Source organism: Heteronotia binoei, chromosome 13, assembly GCF_032191835.1.
Source record: "Heteronotia binoei isolate CCM8104 ecotype False Entrance Well chromosome 13, APGP_CSIRO_Hbin_v1, whole genome shotgun sequence".
Classification (NCBI taxonomy): Eukaryota; Metazoa; Chordata; class Lepidosauria; order Squamata; family Gekkonidae; genus Heteronotia; species Heteronotia binoei.
Window position 1 is genome coordinate 35,639,832 of NC_083235.1, and position 19,973 is coordinate 35,659,804.

The 19,973-nt window shown below is 43.0% G+C and overlaps 1 protein-coding gene across 1 annotated transcript in view; it reads left to right on the top strand.

Annotated features, from left to right (window-relative positions):
- ERN1 (endoplasmic reticulum to nucleus signaling 1) overlaps positions 1-6,309 on the top strand; it is an 83,886-nt gene extending 77,577 nt beyond the window's left edge. The window contains exons 20-23 of the mRNA XM_060252081.1: positions 181-308; positions 2,776-2,899; positions 3,642-3,709; positions 4,062-6,309. Of these exons, the coding sequence (XP_060108064.1) occupies positions 181-308; positions 2,776-2,899; positions 3,642-3,709; positions 4,062-4,265 (524 nt within the window). The 3' untranslated portion in view covers positions 4,266-6,309. The remainder of the gene's footprint in view (positions 1-180; positions 309-2,775; positions 2,900-3,641; positions 3,710-4,061) is intronic.
- The last annotated feature ends 13,664 nt before the right edge of the window (positions 6,310-19,973 follow it).

Here is a 19,973-nt window from a genome sequence, read left to right on the forward strand (position 1 = left end):
ATTCCAGCAGCTGTAAGTGGAGGAGTGGGGAATCAAACCTGGTTCTCCCAGATAAGAGTCTGCACACTTAACCACTACACCAAACTGGCTCTCAAAAGTATCAGAATAATTTGCAATTTTACATGGCCTGGGAATAAGCATGTTGCTTTTTCTATCTCCCCCCCCCCCCGCTCCCCACAGAGGACATAGTTGCTCGTGACTTAATAGAGCAAATGATAAGTACGGATCCTCAGAAGCGGCCTTCAGCTAACTGTGTGCTGAAGCATCCATTTTTCTGGGGTTTAGAAAAGCAGCTCCAGTTTTTCCAGGTCAGTCACGACTCTTTTCTCTTCTGTTTGGTTTTGTATGCTCGAAGCGTTAAGCTATACTCAGTTGCATATGATTAATATTTGAGTAGCCTGTTGTACAGTCTACTTGAATTAAGAAATGCTTAACTGCCTGAATATTTGCTCTTAATTTGTTGCTTTTCGGGTTTTTGCTGAGTCTTTGCAGACCGAGGCTTTCCCTTTTTGGTTGGTTTGTTTGCTTAATTCTTTTAATTTGTTTGTTTAGAATATTTTAAGGCTGCCTCTCTAGGAACCTGCCTGAAGTGGCTTACAAAATAAAAACAAAAGCAAAACATTAAAAGATATTAACTAAACCTAGATAATAAATAATAAGCATTAATTGTAGATATTAAAAACAGACTTGCATGTTCCCATAGCTCAAGATGACTTACAACTTTATATTTAAAACAGAAGCAATATAACTCCCACATAATTCCCTATTCCCCCAAATGCCTGAAGCCTACAGGCAACTTCAAATTCCTAGAAATGAAAATGGTCTTGTAGTGCCACCTAAACACCTCTAGAGGCAGTGCTCCTTTGCAGTCATTCCATTCCATCTGGTGGGAGCTGCTATAGCAGGGGTGGCCAAACTTGCTTAACGTAAGAGCCACATAGAATAAATGTCAGATGTTTGAGAGCCACAAGACAGGGAGGGAGGGAGGGAGGAAGGAAGGGAGGAAGCAAGGAAGGAAGGAAGGCAGGCAGGCAGGCAGGCAAATAGATGGGGGAGGGAGGACGGAGGGAGAGGTACTTTAAATGCATTCTCTAAGCTGCCATTTGGCTTGGCTCAGAGAAGTGATTTAAAGAGAGAAATGCCTTTTCCGTGGTGGCTGGCAGAGCATGCTGGCTGACAGAGTAGCATGTTGGCTTCAAGAGCCACACAATATGTGTGAAAAAGCCACATGTGGCTCCCAAGCCACAGTTTGGCCACTCCTGTACTATAGAGAAGGCAAGTGCTCTAGTTGATAGCAGGCTTCCCTAAATGGGGGAGAAACTAGCAGGACCATAATTGGCGCACAGGGACATATGGGAAGAGATGGTCCTTGAGATATGTGCTCCTAAGATGTGAAGGGCTTTAATGGTCATAACTACTTTGAATTGAATTTGGAAACAAACTGGCAGCTGGTTTAAATTAGGCAAGATATGTTACCTTTGATTATCCCTTGACAACAATTGGGCCAGTGCGTTCTGCAGCCACTGAGGTTTCCAGTCATTTTCAGGAGCAGCCCACCAGAGAGCAAATTGCGGTAATCCAACCAAAAGGTTACAAATGCATGAACCAGCATGGCCAGATCATCTGAGTCTGTGAATGGTGAGAGCTGGAGAACCAGATGCAGAAGATAGCAAAGACTTTTAGCTGCTACATAGCAATGCTTTTCAAACAGCAAAGTTGCATTCACCCCAGTGGCAGGGTTACAGGCAAGGCTCAATAAGTGCTGCATCTGATATTTCAGCATCCTAAATATCCCAGTTTCCATTTTAACATTAAAGCCCATTTTTGCCCCTTTTGGCTGAAGCCAGAGGGATGGCTGGATGCCAGTGGTGGGATTGGGGCTTCAGTGCCCTACATGATTCCTTGTTCCTCCTTCTAATAAACAAAAGCAGCAGAAGAAATCATGAAAAATACTTTAAAATTAATATTATGAAAAATTATGCCGATTAAATCAGTTTGCACAACCTCAGCAACTTGTGGAGCTGTGCTTGGTTGCCCGAATTGGTGCTGCTGAAGAACACCGTCCCACACACACCTGGGAACATATGAACATATGAAGCTGCCTTATACTGAATCAGACCCTTGGTCCATCAAAGTCAGTATTGTCTTCTCAGACTGGCAGCGGCTCTCCAGGGTCTCAAGCTGAGGTTTTTCATGCCTATTTGCCTGGACCCTTTTTTGAAGATGCCAGGGATTGAACCTGGGACCTTCTGCTTCCCAAGCAGATGCTCTACCACTGAGCCACCGTCCCTCCCCCTGTTATGCAGCCTCCACCTGGCTGAAGGGGCGGAGCCCTTTACCCACCTCTTGCTGCAGCACAGTGCTGTTCCTCAACTTCTCTCTTTGACACTATTATAAGGCATCTCCTGGCACCACATAGGTAGAGGGCCTCCAGGCACAAGATGGTTCAGAAAGGACAGCACTAGCCGCCTCCTTCTCTGCTATCCTGGAGTAACTGCCCTGGGTCCTAACACTAAAAGCCAGTTGTAGTGGCACTGCAAAGTGGCACAAGCCATAGGAGACCCATCTGTCCTGCTGCTTCCTACTGCTTCCTACCCATCCCCTGGGTGGATGGCCCATTGAGCAACACACTCCTATTCATTAGTCAAGATATCCCAGAAAGAGGAGGAGCAGCCCTGTCTGGAGAGGAGCAGGGGACAACACCTTGCTGCAGGAACATTCACAAAAACCCAGAGCCGGCCTTCAGGAGCAGTAAATGCCATGTCTCTGCTGCAGGATGTCAGTGACCGAATAGAAAAGGAATCCTTAGATGGCCCAATCGTCAAGGAGCTGGAGAGAGGAGGGCGAGTGGTGGTGAAAATGGACTGGAGGGAGCACATCACTGTCCCTTTACAGACAGGTACATTTTTATTTGTGGGAAACTGCCCTGAGCTGGATAGCCCAGGCTAGCCTAATCTCGTCAGATCTCAGAAGCTAAGCAGGGTTGGCTATGGCTAGGAATTGGAAAAGCAACCTCCAAGGAATACCAGGGCCATGACGCAGAGGCAGACAATGGAAGACCACCTCTGAATGGTCTCTTGCCTAAAAAAGAAGTCTAGCTAGCCATCTAGTGGTGCGTAATGCTAAAAAGCTAGAACTTCTGGCTGCAGACTATCTTAGGATCTCCTGGCTATAATACAATGCCATGCAATAATTATTGTTATTAATAATTTATTAATAACAATAAATTATTAATAATAAATATTGTTATTAATTATTCGTGTGAAAGTAGCAGGAGCAATTTGGATTTTAATATGTGATCATTGTGCCTCTCGCACTTCTTTTAGTGGTGTAAGGGGAAAAATAAATAAATTTACAAATAAATAAAAACACAAAACAAGCCAAACTGTTTTGAAGTTTTGGTTTGGTACATTCCAAAAAGGAAGAACGGACCATTATTGTATCTATATCTGAAGAAGTGAGCAGTGACTCATGAAAGCTCATACCCTACCACAAATTTTGTTAAGCTTTAAGATGCTATTGGACTCTTGCTTTTTTCCACTACTGCAGACAGACTAACACAGGTGCCCATCGTGATCTATTACATCTGTGGTTTAGTTATAAAAATGCAATGATTCTCTTTTTCTCATTTCCTTTTTCAGATCTTCGAAAATTCCGATCCTATAAAGGGAATTCAGTGAGAGATCTCCTGCGAGCCATGAGAAATAAGGTATGTATATTTGGAGAAGGAAACGCATGGAGTTGTGTTTTGAATGGGGTGGATGCAATAGCAGTTATGGTACCTGGCCTCTCTCCCCACCTTCTGCGCATGGTTTCACAGAAATGGTTGTTCTTTATGCATGTGCTTCTAGGGGCAAATCTGGCCATTTTGTGTGTATATAATTCATGTAAACAATTTCTGAGTTTAAAGTTGGCGCTGCTGTGAAAACGAGTTTAAATAGGTGCTTCCATGAAAACAAAAGAAGCCTGGTTTAACCAGGGTTTCTTCTCATGGTCTGTGTTTAAAAAATGTGAATTCCTTTGTACATGCTTTATTTTTGTCCTCTTTTTTCCCCTTCCAGAAGCACCACTATAGAGAATTGCCGCCAGAAGTGCAGGAGACTCTGGGTTCTGTCCCGGATGACTTTGTGTGTTACTTTACACTGCGTTTCCCTCATCTCCTTTTGCACACCTACCATGCTATGCAGATCTGCTCCCAGGAAAGACTCTTCCAGCCTTACTATATGCAGGACTCTGAGCAGATACCTCCTGGAGATGCTGTTTGACTCATGGGGACTCATTGTTCTTAGCACACACAGGGCTGTGAAACAGGCCTGGCCTTAGCAGGGTGACTAGAGGGATCATCAGAGAGTGAAAAATCCTCTTTAAGAAATCCAGACTTTCTCCAGTGTGCCTTGTGTTCTGCCTGCTCTGAGTCAGGAAGAGAACCCCAGGTGGGAATCTTGGAGGGGGGGGGGAGTGGAAATGTAATTTCCAGAATGCTTTACACCACTGAAGAAGGCAGTGATCAAGAAACTGCTCCTAAGAAGAACAGTGAAGTATAAAACAGTGGCACTTGGCACAGGCATGACTATGAAGTTGGAAATACTTAACACTGTACTCTCCTTTTATGCTGGCACTCAGCCAGCTTTACTGCACAGAGAGGTAAAAAGCAGCAGCATTGAGTGGAATCCGTACCTTTGCCAAGCATTTCCTGGATCTCAGGAAGGAGCCTTATACGGTAGCACACCACTTCTATCCAATAACAGACCACTACCACAATCTGTACTTGAAGCAATCTCTTTGCCATGAGGGAATGATTGATTGTTAAAGGGAATGCCGTGGTTTAAGTATACGAGAACTGGCAACACAAATACAATGGTTAAGTGAAGAGTATAGACCTCCAAAGACTAGTTTCCAAATAATTGTGTATACAGCTAAAGCTGGTTACAAAATTGCAAGCTAAAAAATATCTGTTAGTAAGATTTCACATCATAATGCTTTAAAAACAAATCTGGTATTTCTGGAATAAGGTATGGCTTTTGTCATAATACCGGGAATCCCTTGTGCTTTTGAAAGAAATCTATTCAGATACCAGTTCTGGAATATGAATACTTGGTAAGAAGGTTTAGATGGAACAAGAGGCGGGGGAAGAGTAGTAGTCAGTGTTCCCTCTAAGCCGAGTTAATGTGAGCTAGCTTGCAGTTTTTTAGCCTCTGGCTCACATGTGTTTGTCTTAGCTCAGGAAAGATGGCCCCAGAGCAAACTTATTTATGCGGTAGCTCACAATTTTAATGCCAGTAGCTCACAAAGTAGAATTTTTGCTCACAAGACTCCACAGCTTAGAGGGAGCATTGGTAGTTGTGCTCCTTCAATTTTGTTCATAAGATGATTAACTTCATCAGTCAGAGGCACCAGAGCTTGGTAGGTAGAAACTGAGCTGGATATAAATTGAGGTATTTTGTTTTTACAAAATGTGACATTTACTATTCTTAACTGCCAGATTGCAGTTCTTTCTGTCAAGCAGCAGAATCCGTTTACCCGTCCACATGGGATCTTTTGGAAAGCTAAACCGACTGAGGCATATGCTTCCCATTTTTGAAGGATGCAGTTTTCCTTTTCAGTGTCCTTAAAACTGTGGCGCACATTTAGTGTGCAGAAAGCCCTAAGAATCCCCAACGATGTGCTGCAATGTTCCAATGTGATATTTGTATTAGCCTTTTACAAAAAAAAATATTTATTTTACATATTTATATTTATTTAATTTTTAATACAAAACGGTACCATATTGGAATGCTACTAGTATAAGCATGCCAAATCTTTTTAAAAGGAAAAAATGAAATCCTGTCTGGTGCAGTAGCCTTTAAAAAAAATAGTTGGCAACAATGGCAAGGAAAAGGTATACCGCATCTTTTCAGCCTTGTGCATTTTCAATAATTCTGGATAAAATGTTTTAATAGAAATTTTTAATCTGTGTGGTAGTGCTCCTGTGTGTCTTAAATGGATAAATTATTAATGGTTATCTGTATAATTGGGCATTGATAGGGAGTGGGGTTTGTTTGTTTTTTGTTCTGTCTTTTGTTCTGTTCTTTGGGGCCTTACAGGGAAGTGGATTTTTCTAGTTTTGTAATGCAGCAGCTGATATTAAGGTAAGAAAATCAAAATATGGATATTCCAGGACTTTAAAGCTTGAAATTAATGGCAGTCTTGCCTTACAATTCAAATGATGTTTCATATTTTTGTAGCTCTACTGTACAGTACTTTTATAATACTAATAAATAAGAATTTCACAGAGATTTAAAAAAATAAAAAATAAAGTAGATTTTGAAATGCTTGAATGATATCTTTTAATTTTAAAATGGTGGGTGGGCACAATCCCATTCAGGGTGACTGAAAGAATACCTTCTCCCAGTCACTTTATTTGACATTCCAACAACCGCAGATCAGCCATTACCTTGACTGGGAGGACAGATTTTCCCTGTCCAGCTCTTCTTCTCCAACCTCACAGCCTTGCCCAAAATTCTCTTTGCCCTTTGAGCTTCCAGGTCAAAGTGCAAACCTGGAAGCTTGCCAGCCTTCTGTTCTATGCGCCGGGTGCTGTAATTTAGTGGACTATATGCATTGTGTATTGTCCTGATGTGGATTGCTAGCCTGATTTCATATGATCTCAGAAGCTAAGCAGGGTTTGCCCTGGTTAGTAGTCAGATGGGAGACAACCAAAGGGTTGCTATGAAGAGGCAGGCAATGCTAAACCCACTCTGAACATCTCTTGCCTTGAAAACCCAACAGGCTATCTTTCCTCAACTATGAGGCAGCCTGTGAAGAGCAGCCTTGAGATATTCTTTTCAAGATCAGCCAGATTTCCATCCTTTGAGAGCCAGTTTGGTGTAGTGATTAAATGTGCAGACTCTTATCTGGGAGAACCGGGTCTGATTCCCCACTCCTCCACTTACAGCTGCTGGAATGGCCTTGGGTTAGCCATAGCTATCGCAGGAGTTGTCCTTGAAAGGGCAGCTGCTGTGAGAGTTTTCTGAGCCTCACCCACCTCATATGGTTTCTGTGGCGGGGGGAGAAGATATAGGAGATTGTAAGTCACTCTGAGTCTCTGATTCAGAGAGAAGGGCAAGGTATAAATCTGCAGTTGTCGTCTTCTAAATTTAAGATCTGCCAAAAAGTTTCTGCAGCCTTAGTAATCTTCAACTTAGTATCATTCAATAAATGTCAACAGAGGGGCAGATTAGTCCAGTAATCAGGAGACAAAGAGAGCTTTCCAAGTAATTCCTTACAGAAGTTATCATACAAGTGGCAGTCAAACAGGATACGTTGAACCAAGTAAGGAGTATTTGTTCCACAGGAGCAGAGTCTTTCATGCAGAGGCACTCGATATCTTCCCTGTAGAACTTAAGAGATGCTGCAATCCAGTGTGTCCTTCCCCAGCAGAGCCAGCGGGTTGTCATAAGGTGAATACAGGCCAAGGCTGCACACTCCGGGCAGTAGGGAGGCAGCCAGCTGGTGAGCAGGAGGCAGCAAGTGGGCGGTGGAGGTGGCAGCATCCCCAGCTGTGCCTGGAAGAGCTACCTCAGTACCTTCACCTTTAAGGTATCATGTATCTTCCCCCCCCCTGGAGCTAGACACTACGAGCTTCCCAAGACCGCATTATCTGGTTCACAGAGACGCTTGCAGCTTGCTTCAGCAGAACCGGGAGCAGGGATGACATATCATGGGGGGAAAGTGATTGGTAGATTTCAGCACCTTTCCATTTCAAGGGTGTAACAGATATATCTAAGTAGCCAGGGCCCCTTGGCTTCAGTTTTAGCAAGACCCTTGCCTGACTGTCATGTCTTGCCTATCAATAAAAGCCTTCGATGAAACTCAGGTGTGTTGATTGGTGAAGAACTTGCAGTACTTGACAGTGGCTTCCTTCCCACCCACCCTCACCTCTGCCACTGTTCCTGAATGGGTGTTTTTGCACTTCATAGTATCTCTCTCCCGCCTGCCATCGTCTGTTCACTTGTGCAGCTCGTTGCTCTCGCCACTTGTTGCTCGTTACTCATGCCACTTGTAGCTCTTGCTTGTGGCACTCCAAGCAATGAGGAGGTGGATTTCTGTGGAAACAGGCATGGCTTTTGACCCCATCCACTTCATTCACAAAGAAGGGGGGGGGAGAAAAGAGGGCCCCAAAGCACATGCTCCCCTTGGCAGCTGAAAGGATGGTTCCCTCCACTTCCCTCCCTCTCATCACTAACTCAAGGGCTCAATTAAAGCCCTTGGGTTGGCCAGTTCTGGCACCTCTTGCTCTAAACTAACCTTATTGGTTCCCTCTGCAGTTTTCTTGGGCCTAGTTAGGAGGGTAGGGGACAAGCAAAGCTGCAGACCTGACTTCAAGTTCTTGTGGGATGACTGTTCTGTAGGTGGTTCTATGGGTTGTCTCTGTTGTCTTTGTTCTAGTATGGATTAACTCCAGAGAAAGTTATATTATGGCCTGGGAGGCATTCCCCCCACCCAGGGAAAGTTTCCATCTGGCCCTTGAGCTATTTTAGCTGTTCCCAGGAGCACTGGCCTGATGGACTGCAGCATCAGCCAGAAGGGTGAAGCTCCTAAGAGTCCCAGGGAAGGGCTGTTCTAAGTCTCTGCCTGTAGCAGCCTCCAGCACTGCCAGTGAAGGGGGACCCCTGAATAATTAATGAATACCCCTATAATAATGAATAAAGGCATGCTTATGCCTTCAAAAAGAGAATGTCTGATGCAATGTTAGAAGCAGACAGCCTTCAGTGGGTGTGGATTCAAGGTTGTAAAGCAGATAACAAAGAGGCCTCAGAGAAGCTTCTTGCTGGAGCTGATAACTCTTGCAAAGTGGGGACCATTGAGTGAGATAAGCCTGTGTGCCTGCGCCTGTATGAATAAAAAAGCTTTCCAGAAAGCTTTTGATAAAGTTCCTCATCAAAGGCTCCTTAGAAAGCTTGAGAGTCATGGAGTAAAAGGACAGGTCCTCTTGTGGATCAAAAACTGGCTGAGTTATAGGAAGCAGAGAGTGAGTATAAATGGGCAGTCTTCGCAATGGAGGATGGTAAGCAGTGGGGTGCCGCAGGGCTCGGTACTGGGTCCCATGCTCTTTAACTTGTTCATAAATGATTTAGAGTTGGGAGTGAGCAGTGAAGTGGCCAAGTTTGCAGATGACACTAAATTGTTCAGGGTAGTGAGAACCAGAGAGGATTGTGAGGAACTCCAAAGGGACCTGTTGAGGCTGGATGAGTGGGCATCAACGTGGCAGATGCAGTTCAGTGTGGCCAAGTGCAAAGTAATGCACATTGGGGCCAAGAATCCCAGCTACAAATACAAGTTGATGGGGTGTAAACTGGCAGAGACTGACCAAGAGAAAGATCTTGGGGTCGTGGTAGATAACTCAGAAAATGTCAAGACAGTGTGCGTTTGCAATAAAAAAGGCCAACGCCATGCTAGGAATTACGAGGAAGGGAATTGAAAACAAATCAGCCAGTATCATAATGCCCCTGTATAAATCGATGGTGCGGTCTCATTTGGAGTACTGTGTGCAGTTCTGGTCGCCGCACCTCAAAAAGGATATAGCATTGGAGAAAGTCCAGAAAAGGGCAACTAGAATGATTAAAGGGCTGGAACACTTTCCCTATGAAGAAAGGTTGAAACGCTTGGGACTCTTTAGCTTGGAGAATCGTCAACTGCGGGGTGACATGATAGAGGTTTACAAGATAATGCATGGGATGGAGAAAGTAGAGAAAGAGGTACTTTTCTCCCTTTCTCACAATACAAGAACTCGTGGGCATTCGATGAAATTGCTGAGCAGACAGGTTAAAACGGATAAAAGGAAGTACTTCTTCACCCAAAGGGTGATTAACATGTGGAATTCACTGCCACAGGAGGTGGTGGTGGCCACAAGCATGGCCACCTTCAAGAGGGGTTTAGATAAAAATATGGAGCAGAGGTCCATCAGTGGCTATTAGCCACAATGTGTGTGTGTGTATAAATTTTTTTGGCCACTGTGTGACAGAGTGTTGGACTGGATGGGCCATTGGCCTGATCCAACATGGCTTCTCTTATGTTCTTAAAATGGTCTGTATGAAAATAACTTTAACTTAGACATTTTGGAGGCTTATGGCTGGCTACGTTCTGCTTTGGTGCAAAAGTAAAATTCCGTTTCAGACCAGCAATGTGTGCGAACCTCATTATTTCTCTGCTTCACCAGCTGTCTTTAATGTACACACACAAGAGACAGAAGGGGCATAAGATGACCAGTTCTGGACAGAGGAGGAGCTGGCATGCTAATTGGAGCTTTCCAGAGCCAGTAAAGATCCCAACGTGGCCAAAACCTTCTCTTATCCCCAAAGTTGGTCCCCAAACCACTCCTCAGGGACCTGGAGGATCTCCTAATCATTCAGACTAGTGGATTGAGTACAACATTGTTTCTCCGTTGAGATGATTCTATACAAAAGAGTCTTACTCTGGATGGTCCCATCTTTGAAAAAATTGTGGATGAAACAAGCTGAGTAGTCAACCTTCCTATCAGCCAGGACGTTCTGAATGATGGCTTTATAAAATTGTGTGGACTATTCCCTGAGGAAGCCTTGAAATATATACTCCAAGGATGGCCAACGGTAGCTCTCCAGATGTTTTTTTGCCTACAACTCCCATCAGCCCCGGCCATCAGCCATGCTGGCTGGGGCTGATGGGAGTTGTAGGCAGAAAACATCTGGAGAGCTACCGTTGGCCACCCCTGATATACTCTGTTGCATTTTGGAAAACTGTCAGATTACGCAACTTGGAGGAGTGTCAAGGGGTTGGAATTTGAGTTAAGCATTGGCAAGGGACTGAAAAAAGATATGAAGTCAATTTATCACTATACTGAGAGACCTGTGGTCTTACTGGATACCAGACTTTATTCTTATTGTTATTAAGAGACTTCACACAAGACTTTATTTATATGGAATAGTGTTTATTGGGTCCTTTTTATAAATATAGAGATTGTTGGATATATTTACGTTTAGTATTGTTATAAAAGTCACAATCATTATTTGATTAAGAGTTAAGAAATTACTATATTCATACATTGGTTTTTTGTTATTGGATTACTATATCTTAGGGTATTTTTCTGGTAGTAGGCTGTAGTACTTCACCTTCTCTCATATAGTATTTTACCTTTGTTTGGACTTTCTGGGGCAATGCTGGGCTCTCTCCCTCTTTACAGTGAGAACAGTTCTCTTATGGGCTCAGTCTCTTTTTTAGTCTGCTTTTTAAGGTCTGCTGAGCTAGCCTCCCACAGCCCAGGTGATCTTGTAGCAGGTCTGGCTGTCTCCACCTTGAGCCCTTTCTTCCACCTCCTACATCTCAATTAAATGTAGAGGCTTTGGGGTGTTGTAGATTATGGTTCAGAATTGTAATCATTTATTTGATACCCCACCTTTCTCTCCAGCTGGGATCAAAAGTGGCATACATCATTTTCCTCTCGTCCAGTTTATCCTCGCAACAACTCTGTGAGGTGTTAGGCAAAGAAGATGTGGTAAGTTGTGGTAAGGATGTGAGGTAAATTAGGCAAAAAGTCACCCAGCCAACTTTTGTGGAAGCTGAGGATTAGAACCTGGGCCTTTGAGATCCTAATCCAACACTCTAAAGAGCCTCCCAATCACAACCTTTCTAACAATAGCCCTGCAAGGCAAGCCAATATTACCCATCCCCCCCTGTTGGTGAGAATGGCATGCCAAAGGAATGTTAGTGTCAGAAAGGGGATTTGAACCCTCATCCTCCCGAATTCTGTCAGCCTTTCTACCACAGTGACTGCTTTAAGCACCTTGCCCTTACATGTCACTGAAAACTGTCCAAAACATGTTCAGCTTTCAAGTGGCCAAGCGAACATTGAAATCTGAAATATACAGGACTTTTTTGAGCAGGAACATACAGGAACACAGTTCCAGCAGGCTTGGCATCTGGGGGTGTGGCCTAATATGCAAATGTGTTCCTGCTGGGCTTTTTCTACCAAAAAAAAAGCCCTGGAAACATACATAGTCCAAGTTAGCCAATTACTTGAAAAATCTGGACATTCAAATAGTGGTATTTAAAATGCTAAGGTTAGTGTTTTTTTATGTTTCTTACCCACCCCCTCCCTCTGGGTAGCTATAGAGAGAATAGACCAAGAATGGAAATTAGAAAAACTGCACAGCCAGCATTCTTCAAACATACAGAACTGGCAACTGCTGAAGACAAAATACTGAATTGATAAAAACTGTTAATCTTGCCTATGTGGTGCTTTTCATTCAGGTGAGAATCATAAATGACAAATACAGATGTGCCAGACAGCTTTCTATAAAGCCTGAGTATTCAGCAGACCACAGAGCTCTTTACAGACAACTCTAACTTCTTTGGTTTCGTTTCTCAGCTATCCCATCTCTGGAATGTAGTCTTCCTCCACCCATTGTTCAGCCAAAAATGACCATTTCCTTCCTGTTCTGCACAGTTCTAAAGTGCAGTGCCATCAGATTTTGCATTTACCACCCCTACTTGCTATCGACAAGGCTGGTCGTAGAATGAAACAATGTCCTTGCCCCAGTTAAATTCAAATGGGTAGCCATGTTGGTCTGAAGTAAGAGAACAAAGTTTGAGTCCAGTGGCACCTGTAAGGCCAACAAAGTTTCATCCTAGATATAACTTTTCATGTGCATGCACACCACCTGAAGAAGCCAAATTTTGATAAAATTATCTGTCCAGAATTTGCACGCGCACACCTGGGATTATTCTGGAGCCCTGGAATATCCTTCTGTTCAAGTTTACGCATGAATGAAGTTGAAGGCAGCTTGGACCGTTCATTTGTCCATCAACAAAGCATGAGTAAGTAACTTGAAAATCCAGGGCACCTGAGTGCCATTAAACACAAGCTACATGATTGGGAATCAACCAATTCAAGCTTTCCTTTCTCCCCTGCCCCACCCAATCTCTGGAGTTTATTTTCTCTTTCTCTTCCTCTTGCTTAGAGGCAGAGGGACAGAGAAAACAAGACAGCGGCTTTTATACATCCAAAACCACTTTGGGCAGCTTTGTTTTGGGAATATATTCTTAGGTTTAATTTTATTGCCAGTTCATTAACTCCTAAATCTGGAAGGTGAAAATCTGAACAAGTAAAGAAACTCTGGATTGTAGCTCAGCTGATAGCCAGCCCTGATATTTCTTTCCTCTCTACAGAGCAACACCCCTCCAGGAGCTGAAAAGCCTTTTTCTCAAGTATTCTCTACTTCAGAAGCCCGAAAGGGAGCCTTTCTGGATTCAACACACTGTCCAAGGTAAGACCCTTTTGTGCAGCCAGGATCAGTCAATAAATCATTGCTTTGGGTAGACGATTCAAGAGGTGATACTTTCCTGCGTTCAGTTTCTGTCTCTCTTGTGTTATCACAAATCATCTCCAGTCAAGAGCAAAAATTGCTGCTGCAGAAATGTTGAATGGTTGTCCTCAGCACTGTTTTCAGTGCTGGTCCAATCATTTTTAATTATAACTCGTAGACTATGGGGTGAGATGTGAATCACTGCTGTTGCATTTCAGTTTACAAGTCCCCTGAAGGACATATTTGGCTGAATGGAGGTGGTTTTGCTGAAAGCAAACTAGGAATTAAGCTTTTTTATTTTCTTTTTTTTAGCATAGTGGGATTTGGCTGCTAAGCAAACATTTCTATAAATGCTGCTTGTGAGATATCATCACAGTGGCATGCATCCTACAGTTTTAGCCAAATTTTAGGCTGTCCTCCAGCCCAAGGGACCTTCCTCCTACACAGGAGAATCTTTTGAGGCTCTCACACTTGAGAACGTCTCCTTGGAATGGAGGAAGGCTTCAAACCTGACTGAGAAGAATGATAGGACAGAAGCCAGTTGCTAAACATAACCCTTCTGAGAGGGTGCATGTAGAGGTGCTAACTCTGGACTGAGAAATTCCTGGAGATCTGGGGCCAGAGCCTGTGGAGGGCATAGTTAGAGGAAGGAAGGGATAACATTACATATAGGATGCCATATAGTCTACCCTCCAGGACTGTCATTTTATTCAGAGGAACAGATCCCTATAATCTGGAGATCAGTTGTAATTCTGGAAGAATTCTGGGCCCTCCTTGGAGGTTGGCAACCCCAGCTGTTGCACACCAGATATGTATGCCCAGTGTGCAAGAATTATCTTGGCTGCCTCCACTGACTTCCCCACAGGAAAGAGTATCATTCAACTGGAAATGACTGTACTGAACTCAGAGGTTTGAGTTCTACGTAAGCATTTTTAAAGGACTTATTTGCAAAAATTATGAGCATTCCTATAGTGTAGAAAAATGTTTGCTCAAATCTCTTCCTCTCCAGCCCAAATCTATGGTTCTCTTCCTGTTCAAATACATCCTCCATCTAGAAATAAGGAAATAGAGGGGGGGGGGGGTTCTTCCTCAACCTTACCTAAAATTCCACATCAACTATGGTAACTTTCTTGGCACTCCGAATAGCAAAACTCTCCAGTCATGATGTACATTCCGGTCACAAATTAAAACCACTCAAAAGCTAATGTGTTCTTCACAAGGTCAGAACTCTCACATCCAAAAGCCAACAAGTTATTTTAAAAGGCCATTGGCCTCCGTAGCTCAGTTTATACCTGGCTTAAAAGGGAAAAAGTAGCAGCCTGATCTGACTGTGGGCAATTGAACTACCTGGCTGTCCTTACGGTTGTTTAAAAAGTGGCTAGGTCAAGAACTGTCTTTTCATTCCTTTGTTTTATTCTGATTTCATCTTAACACTGAAAAAACTCTAAACATTTTGGGATGTTGAACTTTACTGACTCTGTTCGTGAAGGATTCACTGTTCGTGAAGGATTTCTATGTTTCAAAAAGCTGCAGGGGAAATGAGGTTTCTTTTTTCTTCCACTATTAATTTCCTCCTATACATTCTTTCAGCTGAGTTTTCTGCTCCCCACCCAAAATAGCACACACCTATCCCTTACTAATAAGCCATGCGTGCACATTTTACTGCAGATTTTCAGAGCAGTAAGCCTTTAATCTTTACTTGCCTGCCTTACATACTATTTGTTTTCCTCCAGTGCATTTATTCTGCAGCTACAATTTTTTAAAAAATAACTTTTCTACATCAGGGTGGAATGACACTTGTGACATGTGGGGGGTGGCGTCCAAAGTTTTTTTTTTTTTAATTTACACAATTGCCTCATCACAGCTGTGCAGAAGCATCCACCAAGCACCTTCCATTTTAAATTCTCATGGTTCAGATTTTGTCCGTATATTTTAGGGTTAGTCTGTTGAATGAAAGGGAACAGAAAGGAAATGGGGCAAAAGGGGGAAACTTACTGGTGAAACTGACCAGGCTTTTCCTGAAACTGACAAGCGGTTGCAATGCCCCTTTTCCATATTGCCATATTGCCACATACTAGGGGGATTCTCTGCTGTGTTATCGGCCACTGTGAAAAATGAGAGTCATATGATCTCATAACTTGGGGAAACATTGAGTGAACAGAATGCATGGGAGAACCCACTGACATTGGCACAGCAAGCTGTGATTGTTGGCAATGTGTGTGCATGCACATATGTGCACTACTGTGCAAAACTGGCTGTTATTCTATCACATTCTCCAATCCTCTGCACAATGCAGATATTCAAAAATACTTCCCCCTAAATTCATAGGATCAGCATTGCTGTCAGATGGCCATCTGTTTAAAAACCTCCAAGGAAGGAGAGCCCACCAACTCCCAAGGAAGCCTGTTCCACTGAGGAACCACTCTAGCTGTCAGGAAGTTCTTCCTAATATACAGCCGGAAACTCTTTTGATTTAATTTCAACCCATTGGTTGTGGCCCAGCCTTCTGGGACAACAGAAAACAATTCTGCACCATCCTCTAGATGACAGCCCTTTAAGTTCTAAAGATGATCACTCCCACCCCTCTTTAACTCCTTTCTCCTTCAATATTTCTGACCATGGGATTTTACCCAGCATCTTCCTTCTCTGCATGGCTCCGAGGCTTTATGGAGAGACTGAGAAGCATGATCTTCATCTTGTCTGTTTGAGACCTGAAATCATGGCCAAGCAGGGAACTGAACCTGGGTCTCTCAGAGTTCAGTCTATATCCCTAACCACTATTCCACACTGGCTGTCTATGGCTGTGATCACACACGCTAAATAATGCACTTTCAATCCACTTTTACTGTGTGAACTGACAAAATCCATTTGGAAAGTGGACTGAAAGTGCATTATTTAGTGTGTGTGATCACAGCCTATAACTGTTTTGTACTGGAGCACTAGAGGACTGAAGCCTATAATTTGAATGGTAAAATAGTTTCAGTTTATTTCAATTTATATCCCGCCCTTCCCGCCAAGGCCATACAGGCCATATGTGAAACTTAGGCCACCTCTTTGGTCTTTCTGGGCCATAGTGCAGGATGGGTTATAAACAAAGAAAAAATTCTTATTTGTGAGTGGAAGCTGTGAAATGCTGCTATCCAAACTAATTAATTGGTGAGAGTGTCATGGAATGACAAAGTTGCCAGGTCTACCTGACCACCAGCAGAGGATGGAGGGTAGGGTTGCCAGCCAGGCTGGGAAACTTCTGGAGATTTTGGGATGGAGCCTGGGGAGGACAAGGACCTCAGTGAGGCACAGTACCATAGAGTACACCCTCCAAGGCATCCATTTTGCCCAGGGGGACTGAACTCTGCAGTCTGGAGATGAGCTGTGAATCTGGGGAAATCCCCAGGTCCTGCCTGGCAGCTGGCACCCCTATGGGGTGAGGAGGCCAGGAATTATGAGTCACCTCTCCAAGGCTCCAGGATAAATAGCCTAATGTACATTTACTCTAAAGTTACTCCCACTGAGTTACTCTAAAGTAAGTTGCATAGGACTGCAGGCTAAGAAGGTCAACTGAGAGGAATTTCATTCCTACCCAAAAATATTGTTATTTAGATATTTATATCTCACTTTCCTCCCCAAAATGACCCAAAGTACCTTATGAAAAATACTATTTAAACAACAAAAGCAGGCTACATCTTGGTCCAGCCCTAGATTTAGTGGGCTGGTTTATCAGCAACCACAGGCCTTGAGTCATAAGTTAAGATTCAGTGGCCAAGAATTCTGTGATTCATGCCTTTGACAACATCCAAGCTTTATATCTGGAAGTGAAAAGTAAAATCTCAGCTAAGATCCTATATACTGTAGCTGGCAAAGATGTCCTTCTCCCCCCCCCCATTCCCCCTCTTCCCATTCTTCCCCTCCCTGCTCCATACAAAGACTGCAAAGTAGATGGGTATAAAAAGGAACCTACTTTTTTGGGCAGGGAAGATGGAAACTTCTACTCCTTGTAAAAAGTCTCTCTTTGTCTTGGTAGCTGTGATGGATTTCTACTCTTTTATGAAAGAAACAGGCATGTCCAGTTTTCAGCTTACAGTGGAGCACAGAATCTCCATTTCAGATTTGATAGGCCAGGACAGAAATTAACATACAGATGTTTTAGTTTGGGTAGTGCAGGGGAATCAATGAAGTATTCCCCCTTGGTCTGACATCTGGACTCCTTCCACCTCAAACTATTTATTGTACATTACACCATTTCCAGGTCTTGAACAAAGCACACAAGGATCCTCAGGAGAAAAGTTAATTTTATATAAAAAGTTTGTTTTTATATATGAATCTTCCTTTGGTGAGGGTTTGAATTGCCCTGCTTCTTTTCTAATTGGTCCAAAAAGGGAACTGCCTGATCATGAGAAACTCTAAAAATATGGGGCTGAAAGCAAGCTTTTGTCACCTGTTGCCAAGCCCAAAAGCCGATTGGCAGAGTGATGGGAGGAGGGCTGATCCATCTCGCAAGCAGAGAGATGCCTGCAGATTTTGTAATGGTCCAGTTAGCTAGAAACTACGGTGTCTTCCACACAGCAATGGGATTTTGTGGTTTGCTGATGCAACTGCAGATAAAACACAACTGCAATGGGGCTTCCACATGGCAGGTTTCCCCATTCCCCCAGAAACGTCAATCTGTCTGTGCAAGACCCTAATTTAAAAAGGTCTACTACTGGTCTGCACTTTTTACTTTGGTTTTCCTGGTTGGCTGTGTCAATACAAACCAACTCAAATCAAGGGTATGTCAAGTACCTGAAAGCATTTTCTTCTTTTTTAGATTCCGAAAGTGAAAATGAAATAGGATATTGAGAAGAGTCATGAAGCTGATTTTGGCTTCCACTGTGCCTAGTTTATGAGTGTGGAATCAAAAGGTAAGACGTAAATAGAGAATAAATCATGAATCATAAATCGCATTGCACCTAAAAGTGCTTATCAAGTTTTCATCCCACAAATCAGTTGGTATTCCAGGAGAACTCCAGGCCACATCTAGAGATTGGCAACCCCATTTGGGGCTTTCAGGGATACCTTGGGAGAAGGCCAAAACTGGAAAGGAAGAATCAGTGAATATCACTTTCCCCTCCTCTACTGGTGAAACTGCCACTACGCCAGGGCAACAGCCCCTTTGAATGCAGTTGGGCTCAAGCACGACTCTGGGGAAGCAGGATATATATTTAATTAATAAACCTCTGGTTGGATGTCTGCCTTGCCCACTAAACCATGGCTATCCAGTTACCAGGAAATGAAAACTCTGGTTTCTCAGACACAGGGCTTTTTGTTTTTTGCAGGAACAACAGGAATGCAATTCCAGATGGCCTGGCACCAGGGGGTGTGGCCTAATATGCAAATGAACTCATGCTAGGCTTTTTCTACCAAAAAGCCCTATGTGAAACAGTGGTGACATCATGGGGTGTGGCCTAATATGCAAATGAGTTCCTGCTGGGCTTTTTCTACCAAAAAAGCCCTGCTCAGACATCACAGTGATGGCGCCAGTTTTAGCATACCGCATAAGTAGGCAAGGGAAGATTGTACAAGATTCATGCCCACCAAAATAAACATTCCTCTGGCTTGCCCATGACATCTGAATCTAACCTAAGGCAGCAATCCTATGCACACTTTCTTTTGCATTAACACTAGTGACCACAGCAGGACTACCTTCCTAATAAAATACGCTGTGCTGTCGGAGACCCTATTTACTATAATAATCTCAAAATGGGACACCTTTACAGGTGGGGCCAGAGTTAATTCACAAAGAAAGAAAGCAACCAAACGTGTCAGAATATTGGATATGGGAGTTATGTTGCCCCACCATACATACATCTGAACTATCTTTGGGATGGTTTCCAATGATAGTTGAGAAAGTAGGCCTATGGTTACAGAATGCAAGTTTAATCAACTATGGTATCAATATATAAGATGAATCCAATTTTACACTGCAATTTTTTTTTGCAGTTTGGGTGCATATGTTGGTATTGCTGCAAACTCCTCCCCCATATAGTACGCGCAACAGAAAATTTCAAAATATATTTTAACATGAAAGCAAACTCAAATGTTTATTTTTTCCAGCTTTCCTTACTAATAGAAGAAAGCAGCTTCAAAGACACAATGGGTATGTATGTATTGCCTCAGACAGTCCTGTCCTATCCCTTCTTATCTATCTATTTAAAATATTTGAAGGCTTGCCTTTCTCCCAAACAAACAGGACCTTAGTAACAATGATAAAATAATTTAAAGGTGTGATGATATAAAAACATGAAACAATTTTAAAATGGTCAACCTAATATTCGTTTTAAAGACGTTTACTCCTCCCTCCCGAAAAAAATCTGGCCAACTAAGTACAACTAAGTGATCTCAAAGGCTCCTCAGCTAGGATTGCCAATCCCCAGTTGGGTAGCAAGGGAGCCCCTAAGGGTTCTGTGACTAAACCAGCCTCCAATATAATCAACAAATTTTCATAGAAATTTATAAAGGAAACATAAACAACCACTTAAAGCAGTGAATTGTACATAAGGTGAAGTCATACAGTATGCACAGTCCCTTATACAAGGTCCATCATGCGCCTTGTGGGGCCTGTTTGGCATGCAATTTGTCTTTAAACATCACTGAATTTGTGCATCCACAAACAGGTTT